Source organism: Alosa alosa, chromosome 21 (genome assembly GCF_017589495.1).
Source record: "Alosa alosa isolate M-15738 ecotype Scorff River chromosome 21, AALO_Geno_1.1, whole genome shotgun sequence".
Taxonomy (NCBI): Eukaryota; Metazoa; Chordata; class Actinopteri; order Clupeiformes; family Clupeidae; genus Alosa; species Alosa alosa.
In genome coordinates, this window is record NC_063209.1 from 17612446 (window position 1) to 17622445 (window position 10000).

Genomic DNA, 10000 nt, shown 5'->3' on the forward strand with positions numbered 1-10000 from the left:
GAGTGAGGAAAAAAGAGTAAAAAAAGAGAAAGATTGTGCGAGTGAGAGAGAAGAGGGAGAGATTGAATGACAAGAGAGGGGGTAGGAGATCAAAGCCAGAGGGAGAGAGAGAGGGAGAAAGAGAAAGAAACAGAAGGCACAGAAGAGAATGGGAAAGAGTAAAGGTATTCAGAAGAAGAGAGAAATGTATTGGTGAAGACATATAGAATACGGATGAGAGAAAATAAAGATAGGAAATAGCAGCAGAGGGGGCTAAAACAAAAATATGTTTTTCTCATTATTCCTTGTTATAATTTAATCTGGTGTTTATTTAGAATATATCCCTTTGGCTATGCAGGAACACGGGCCGTGTCAGTGCAGCTCTGAAATGAACTGAAAATTGACTGGGAAAGAGAGAAGAAGTGTGAGATCGACACCCAGCTGGGTGAGAGAGACTAAGAGAGAGAGAGAGAGAGAGTTTGGAAAAAGGGAGAGTGACAGAAAGAGAATGTGAGAGAGCGTGTACAGTTGGAAAGGAGGTGAATGTGTGTGTGTGTGTGTGTGTGTGTGTGTGTGTGTGTGTGTGTGTGTGTGTGTGTGTGTGTATGTGTGGGAGAGGAGGTGATTGTGTCTGGTCAGTGTGAGTGTGTGTGTATGTGAGGGAGAGGAGGTGATTGTGCCTGGTCAGTGTGTGTGTGTGTGTGTGTGAAGGCAGGAGAAGAGGTGAGTGTGTGTGTCTGGTCTGCAAGGGATGTGATGCGTGAAGAGTGGCATTCGGATCCGGACGCTGCGCTCAACTCAACTCAGCCCAGCTCAGCTGAGCTCAGAGAGAGAGAGAAGAGAGGAGAGCGAGGGAGAGGGAGGGATTGAGGGAGAGAGAGAGGGTGAAGGAGAGAGAGGGGGAGAGAGAGAAAGAGAGTGAGAGAGAGAGAGAGAGAGCAGGCGGACAGGCATTAGGGGGAAAGCAAGCCTGAAATCTGCCTGGAGAGAGCGATCTGTCACCCTCCACCAACAGGTTTACCATGTCATCCCACAAATACACTCATACTACACAGAGAAATAACAAAACACGCACACTCAAACTCACATTCATACTTATACACATACACACATACACCAGTGTTGCGCGGTCAGCCCGAAATGAAGCGGTCGCCCGCGGATGACCATCATGGCGTTATGAGTCATAAACAAAATATTTTAATGATATTCGGATCATTTGCGGGCGGGTCAGTTAAAATTAATTAAATATATATTTTCTACAAATAGGCCTACTTAAAATATCATGAAAAGGCTAGCATCAATACAGTAAAGTCAACAGTAAAAAGCTGAAGGCTTGAAGTTAAAATAATAAAGACACCCCTTCAGGAAAAGTGATATAGGCTATGGGAAATATTGGGAAAAGTTCTTAAAGATGACAGTAGTACAAGTTATGGTCTAGGCCTACTTCTTGCGAAGCCATTTACTGTAAAAGTATGACAGCCAAAACGGGCAGCCTGCAGGAATGTTATGGCACAGACTACACAGCCATATCTACGGTATGTATAGGTTACGCATGCATAAAAGTTACCTTAGTTAAGTTGTGTTTGTGACTTTAAACAGTGGATGTGCTTTTAGTAAAAGCTTTGTGCTTCATTCAGCATTATAAACCAGTTCTTACGCTAGCGTTTTGACCAGCAATGTATCTCTCTTGCCTACCTTGCCTCCACCATTTCTGTTTTTGAAGAAAAGAAAGATGTATGTCCATGGCCCAGGCAAACATTATGTCCTGCATGCCTACTGCGTGTAGTTCTACTGCATAAAGTTTCGCAAATAAATTAGTTTGTTTTACAGAAATGGCCTACTGTCACACTGCATGGCTATAACCAAAAGCACACATTTTGTAAATAAGCGGGTTGGATCGCGGGTCGGGTATAATTTTGTCCTAATTAATATTAGCGGTCCGAGTTGCGGTCGGGTTGATTAAAATATCGGGCGACCGCGGGCCGCTTGTGACCAAACCCGCACAACACTGACACACACACACACACACACACACACACACACACACACAGCAGGCTGGTGACTACCTACTGCTGTGAGATGGTGGGGCATAATGAAGTAGTGCATAGTGTGTCCAGTAAGACAGCAAGAGATCTACAATAGCAATTACAGGCCCGTCTGTAGTCAGTTCTACATGAAGATGCTTCTAATGGCACTCATAGACCCACTGCGCTTCAACACAGCAGGACTCTTCCATTCATAGACAGAGGAAGCAGTGTAACAGCGTCTCAAATGTGTGTGTGTGTGTGTGTGTGTGTGTGTGTGTGTGTGTGTGTGTGTGTGTATGTGACAGCGCACCAGCCTCACCACCTCAACACTGAGCCAGTGCCATTCAGTGAAGTCAAAGTGAACTGATTTCCTCACTGAATATCTTGAAGATGAGTTTTGTAGAGTATATAGTCTACATGTGTGTAAAATTATACTGATGACTTGCATGCAGTGTTGCAGTGTCAATGCTAATCACAAAAAGACTTTGGATCATATCTGGGGATGAGAGAGGGGCTAAAGTTTCCTTCATGATATGTTCACCTAATGAAGTAGTGTGATATGTCTCCTGCTCCTAACCTTACCCCCCACACACACACACACACTCCTCCAACTCTGTCCCCACACCCCATCCCACCCCCACCCCCTAAAGGAAATTAAATGTGCATGGACAGAGCTCCTGGTGAGACTCTTAATAAGACCAGCTCTCATCTGACACCGGTGAGAACAACCCCGGTGTCACTGCATAATGTGCGCACAGAAACAAAGTGTTCATTAGTTATTTATGAGGGAACGTCTCGGCTGTCTGCATGCTGTGGGCTGGGTGGATGAGAAGGTGAGATTTGGGGGTTGGTGGATGTGGTGGGTGGATGTGGTGGATGTAGTGGGTGGATGTGGTGGTAGTGATGGATGTAGTGGGTGGATGTAGTGGGTGGATGTGATGTGTGGATACGGGGCTGGGCGATATGGACCAAAACTGATATCCCGATATTTTGGGGCTGATTGGCGATATACGATATCGATACGATATTGATATTTCAAACAGAAAGAGCGAAGTGCTTCATATATTCACTCAACACAACAATTATGACAACACAGCCGGTTTTAATTATATTCATTTCAGACTGCTCTAACAGAAAAAAGTGCAAAAAAGTGTAAACAATAACATATACCAATAGGCATACAGTTGCTCTGAGGGCTGTGCAAATAACAATATTTGGTCAACCCTGATTGGCAACACAGGCCTACAGCTTTACAACAAGAAAACAAGAAAAGGTAACACAAAACATAGGCTACCGTTAAAATCCAATATAATAAACCAATTGGCATACTGTGCAAATAAGAAAAAAGTAGGCTACACAGCACATACCTGTTTGTAAATATTTAACTGCAAAAGGAGTAGGGCTGGGCGATATGGACCAAAACTGATATCCCAATATATTTTGGAGCTGATTGGCGATATACAATATATATCGATATTTTACACAGAAAGAGCTAAGTGTTTCGTATTCACTCAACCAGTTTTAATTAGAATGATTTCAGACTGCTCTAACACAGCTGTGCAAAAAAGTGTAAACAATGACATAGGCCTACAATAGGCATAGGCTACAGTTGCTCTGATAAAGTTGTGCAAATAACAAAAGACCAAAAGTTGACCCTGACTGACAATGCATGTCTACATTGTACTGCACAATGCAATATTTTGGGCACAAAAATATTGAAAAAACCTGCAGTTTTGTCACACAATCCACCTCCCCCCGATCAACAGACCCACCCTCCCCATGTCCCATCGACCCAGCTTCATGAGAGAGCACAAATTCCATTATTTCAAACACACTGTTTTATTTATTCTAGAACCCTACAATAATAATAAATAATAATAACATAAATTATAATAATAATTTCACACAAATGGGCCCTTTGAACAGCAGTGGCTCATTCTGCTCTAAACAAACAGAAAACAACCAAATGAGAAAAAGCACATTTAGCCCCAAAATGGTCTCTTGAACAGTGGTGGTTCTGTACGTGTGTGTGTGTGTTTATGAGTTATGTTGTGTGTTGTAAGTGTTTGTGGCAGATTTTGATGCCTTGATGACTGATACTGGGGGCTCCCATTTAAAGCACTGTGGTTCAATGTCAGCCATTTTCACAGTCATGAGGCCATCCTTATTTGCAGTAATAGCCAAAAAAATAAAAAAAAATGGGTCGGTAGGTAGGTCAATATTTTTTTTTTCAAGATTCAAAGTAAAAAAAAAGTACAATTTTGGTCATGGTGATTACGTAGGTATGAATTTAAAGGAACCATATGTAAGAAATGTATTTCAATTAATCATAAAATGGCCCTGAAATGTCACTAGACATTAAGAAATCATATTAATTTCAAATACTTATATCACTGACAACAGTAGTCCAGCCAGGATATTGTCATTTAAAAAGTGAAGTTGCAGCCCTCAACTGATGTTGATGTTGTGTCAATGCGTGAGACTTGAGAGGTCTGATGGCCTAGACATGTTGCTATCAACAACAAAAATAGTTTTAAACAATTAGGCTACTTAAACAACGTAACTGAGTCACTCATCAAGAGTGCACTGATGAATGCTTGCGTTTAGCGATATACAGTAGCAGATCTAAAGTCCTCAGGGAGACAACCGGGGACTCGCGAGCAGTTAGAGGCATTATTTTTTATGATTCCTGAAACCCCATTCAATCGTGCATAGGGATTTTTCTTACGAACCGGAACATGCAAAAATGAACGCATACAAAACGACGATAGCATCTATATTTAAATTAGCTAGGCTATGTTACGTACCAAAAATTACATTTTACCGTGAGTCGAAGAGCTGCAAACAGTGTTGTAACTTAAATCTGCGTGTACAAAACCGCTTGGAGCTCCAGTGTAATTTTGATTTCACAACAAGAATTCTCAGTCTAGCCGTTGATGTGCCGACGGAATAGGCATCAGCACCCTCTGATCAAGGTAAACAAAATCTGACTCAGTGTCCGTCATGTTTGAAAGTTGGTAGTGCTGCGAGGGAGAACGTGCACACAAAGGGGCGCAGTTGAGCAGAGCTGCGGCTATCTGAATGGTCTGAACAAAGAAGAGCAAGTGGCTTTGATAAAATGGCCCATTATTTGACATAATACCGGTATTACGATATTGTCTCAACTACATATAATTTTCAAAAATATATCGGTCGTAGTCGTAATACCGATATATCGCCCAGCCCTAGTGTGGATGTGATGGTGGATGTAGTGGGTGGATGTGGTGGTGGATGTAGTGGGTGGATGTGGTGGTGGATGTAGTGGGTGGATGTGGTGGTGGATGTGGTAGTGGTGGTGGATGTGGTGGGTGGATGTGGTGGTGGATGTGGTGGTGGTGGTGGATGTGGTGGGTGGATGTGGTGGTGGATGTGGTGGTGGTGGTGGATGTGGTGGGTGGATGTGGTGGTGGATGTGGTGGGTGGATGTGGTGGTGGATGTAGTGGTGGTGGTGGATGTGGTGGGTGGATGTGGTGGTGGATGTGGTGGGTGGATGTGGTGGTGGTGGATGTGGTGGGTGGATGTGGTGGTGGTGGTGGGCACTCACAGTTTCTCCAGTCCTACGTACAGCTCCATGTCCACATCCTTCAGAATCTGCAGGCCAGTCCAGTTTTCAATGTGTCTGCAAGAACAGAGACAAGAACAAGGGTCAGTCTCACTACATCTCACACATGATCTACACACACACACACACACACACACACACACATGATCTACATGTTTTTGTTATAAGAGAGATACACACACACACACACCACTTGCTCAACACCCTGGACTTGAGAGGCATCAAATATGAGAGACATAGAACATGCCAGAGCAATGCTAAAACATCAGCAGGCCTGTCCTGTATGTGAAAGAAGAGACTAGAACAGGCATCAAACTCACTACATCTCATGTGATCTACATGCATTTGTTATAAGGCCAATGATAAAACAAAAAAGGCATCAGGTTTTCAATAAATGTTAATCATGCATATGTTATGTTCTAGGATCTGCAGACCTGTCCAACTGTTATCTGTGTCTGGAGGACAGACAATAGCAGACTTTACACAAACACACACACACATACACACATACACAAACACACACACACACACACACACACACACACACACACACACACACACACACATAAAAAACGTTAATCATGCATATGTTATGTTCTAGGATCTGCAGAGCTGTCCAACTGTTATCTGTCTGGAGGACAGGCAATAGCAGACCTTACACTCCCTGAACTTTAAGATCAACAAGAAAAGTCACAATACATTCAACATACAATTTTTTAAACGTCTGAAAATCTGACAGATTTTCACACACACACACACACACACACACCACTCGCTCAATTCCCTGGACGTGAGAAACATCAAATATGAGACACATAGAACATGTCAGTAGTATTTGTCGGTATCTTTAGATCTGTCCAGTTCTCTGCGCGCTGGAGAAAAAGTCAACCTCGCTGAACATCATTCATGCTTTCAACATGTTCGCTTTCTTCAGGACCTGTCGAGCTGTCCTGTTCTATAAGTGTCTGAAAGACAGAGGCTATTTCTTCACACGACCCGCACCTCACACACAGTCCATATGCCAATGTATATCACTACCTATAGATGTCCCAGCTCTCTCTAGAGTCTATGCACGTGTCAAAGAGACAAAAGCACGTCAAACTCAGTGCACCACATACACACACACACACACACACACACACACACACATACAGTATGTTGAGCAAAGCTCCTCTGTATGTGAAGACCTGTCCAGTTCTGTATGTGCTGTCATTCATAAAAGTCTCCAGACCTCGTATACATTCAATACATCAATGTATATCAGTATCTACAGGCCTGTCCAAGTCTATACACATAGCTATGACTCAAAGAGACATGTTTGCATTCCCTTGTGCCTTCACATCTGTCTAAATACTGTCTTTGTCAGGTATGCACTCAACATATTTTCCCACGATCTTGATAAGACTTGTCCATCTTTCTGTGTTTAAAACAGATAATGGAAGCCTTTAAACATAATGTAGCTCAAGTTCCTGCCAAAGCACATTGTTTGTTTGCTTTTTTGTGTGTGTTTGTTTTATTGTAAGGGACTCTGCTCATTTGCTGTTATATTTGCTGCGAGTGGTCGCCTCCGTAGCACTATTGAGAAGCCGTCGCTGTGCCGAGCACATGAAGAATTGTGCCAGTAGCATCGCCGGTTCGAGTCCAGCTCGATGCTTCATTGCCACGCGGTCTCCCATTATTTGGGAAGCCTTGGCCTACTGCTGAGTGTGTTTCACTAATTCACGGATTGGGATAAATGCAGAGACCAAATTTCCCTCATGGGATCAAAAGAGTATATATACTTATACTTATAAGGAAGTAGACAATATGTTGGGAACTATAAATGCATCTCATCATTTGTCTTTAATGTTGTGACTTATCAGCCTTCCACAAACTGCAGGCAGGAAAGGCAGGGCAGGGCAGAAATGTGTATCCAGACATGAGTACAAGCACACACACCACACACACACACACACACACACCCAAGCACCTTACACATATCTACGTGTCAAAGTAAGACACTTATTTGTAACCGTTCACAACAACATGTAAACATCAAATCAGAGTTCATTGTTCTGTTGTAATGTGTTGTGAGGCAATGCTGTTATAACACACACCCACACACAAACAAACACAGACACACACACAAACACACACACAAACACACACACACAAACATACACACACACACACACACACACACACAAACACACAAACACTCATTTAGAAACTCCCACACAAATCAAGAACCAAATTCACCTACACTTGAATTCACACGCACACAGACACAGGCTCACATGCACAAACACCCATACACACACACACACACACACACACACACACACACACACACACACACATACACACACACACACACACACAAAAGACTCCTACACGCGTACAATACATGAATATAAAAGTATGTGTTGGTCTGCCAAAAATAACCCACGTCAAATCAATCTTTTTAACCCGTGTCAAAGCACAGAAGTCATTTACATTCGGCAAATGTCACAGCAGGCAGCTCCACCTAATTGTATATTCAGAGGGCGCCTGTTGTCAGGCAGGTAAAACAAACCTACAACAGACAGATGGGAACGAAGGAGACAGAGAGAGAGAGAGAGGAAGAGAGAGAGAGAGAGAAAGAGACAGAGAGAGAGGGGGGATAGGAGGACAGAGGAGGGAAGAGTTGGATTGATGGATGGGTTGACAAAGAAAAAGAGAGGGAAGGAAAGAGGAACAGGTGGAAAAAGGAATGATGGAGAGAGAGAGAAGAGAGAGAGCATGAGAAAGAAAGAACTGAAAAAGAAGACAGAAAGAAAGGATGGCTGGAAAATGAAAAAAATCACCACAGGCTAGAACAAACAAGTGTGTGGAGTGCTGGGTAGTCTCCATGGTGACGGGGAAACATGCACCGGGGCCTTTCTGGGCAACTGCAGACATGATGCTGAAGGACTCTGGGTGCTATGTGTGTGTGTGTGTGTGTGTGTGTGTGTGTGTGTGTGTGTGTGTGTGTGTGTGTGTGTGTGTGTGTGTGTGTGTGTGTGTGTGGTGTGTGTGTGTGTGTGTGTGTGTGTGTGTGTGTGTGTGTGTGTGTGTGTGTGTGTGTGTGTGTGAGTGTATGTGTGGGTGTGTGTGGGTGTGGTGTGTGTGTGTGTGTGTGTGTGTGTGTGTGTGTGTGTGTGTGTGTGTGTGTGAGTGCGTATGTGGGTGTGTGCGTGGGTGTGGTGGGTGAGTGTCTGCTCTCTCTAAACATGCCAGGCACATAGATAGAGGTACCACAGGTAGACATGCACACACACACACACACACACACACACACACAAATAAACACATGCAATGACCCGCAGACACACATAAACCCAAACACACACACACACACACACACACCACACACACAGAGACATGCACATGCACACACACACACACACACACAAATACACACACACACACACACACACACACACACACACACACACACACACACACACAGATATGCACATGCACAGACACATGCAGTTGTGTTTTCTGTCTTGTCAGACAACTCATCACTCACACCATGTTTTTTAACTTTGCGGCACACACACACAGCATGTCTCTCTCAGGGCTGATATCTCTCACTGTCAGTTGTGTGCTGCTATGGGTTAACTATGTCCTCAGGTCACATCCCTTAGCCTTTTCAGTGCCATTCTTATACTCCATCTGTCATCAAGCCATCCTGCCAATCGCATAATGCAGCCTACATGTGCCCTTCACAGTACAGTTATACACATATACCACTGTGCTCCTACTGAGAGACAACTGAGGTTGGACTGTTAGTCATCGCAGCCTGTAAGCTGCCCACTACAGGAGTCCCGATAGAGGCTGAGTCTAGATGCAACCTTGAGCTGAATGGCATAAGTACGAGATGCAACACTTTCCCATTCACAGTAACAGCTCTGGCATTGTAAGGGAGAAGACAACTCAGTCAGGGAGAAAAATGAATAAATGGTGGTCTGTTAAACAAAAGATTGCAGATCTGGAAATGGAAGTTCTGCCGAATATTATGGAGAGCCAATCAGAGGCCATAAATAAGGCACGAGTAATGCTCTGCCTTTGATGACCCATCTGTTTATTGCCGGTATTACCATAGCAATTAGCCATGATGCAGTGGAATCTGGGACACACACAGTAAACAAAACAAACTGAAAAAGATTTTTTTTTTTCAGCTTTACTTTTAGGGACTATCGAAGCATTTGTACTGCTAATAAGATTTGTATGGTGATTCCAATTATGCACTTTTGAGGTGTGTTTGACTGTTCTTTGTTTAATAATGCCCCCCCACACACACACATACACATACACACACACACACACACACACACACACACACGCCATTCATTTAGATAGGTGCCTGATCTTCTGAAGGAGGGGTTG

General features: G+C 43.5%; 1 protein-coding gene across 2 annotated transcripts in view; it reads right to left on the reverse strand.

Moving 5' to 3' along the window:
* ntrk3b (neurotrophic tyrosine kinase, receptor, type 3b) overlaps positions 1–10000 on the reverse strand; it is a 172836-nt gene that overhangs the window by 128323 nt on the left and 34513 nt on the right. For both annotated transcript variants that reach the window (XM_048231246.1, XM_048231245.1), the window contains exon 2: positions 5591–5665. In XM_048231246.1, coding sequence (XP_048087203.1) covers positions 5591–5665 — 75 coding nt within the window. The remainder of the gene's footprint in view (positions 1–5590; positions 5666–10000) is intronic.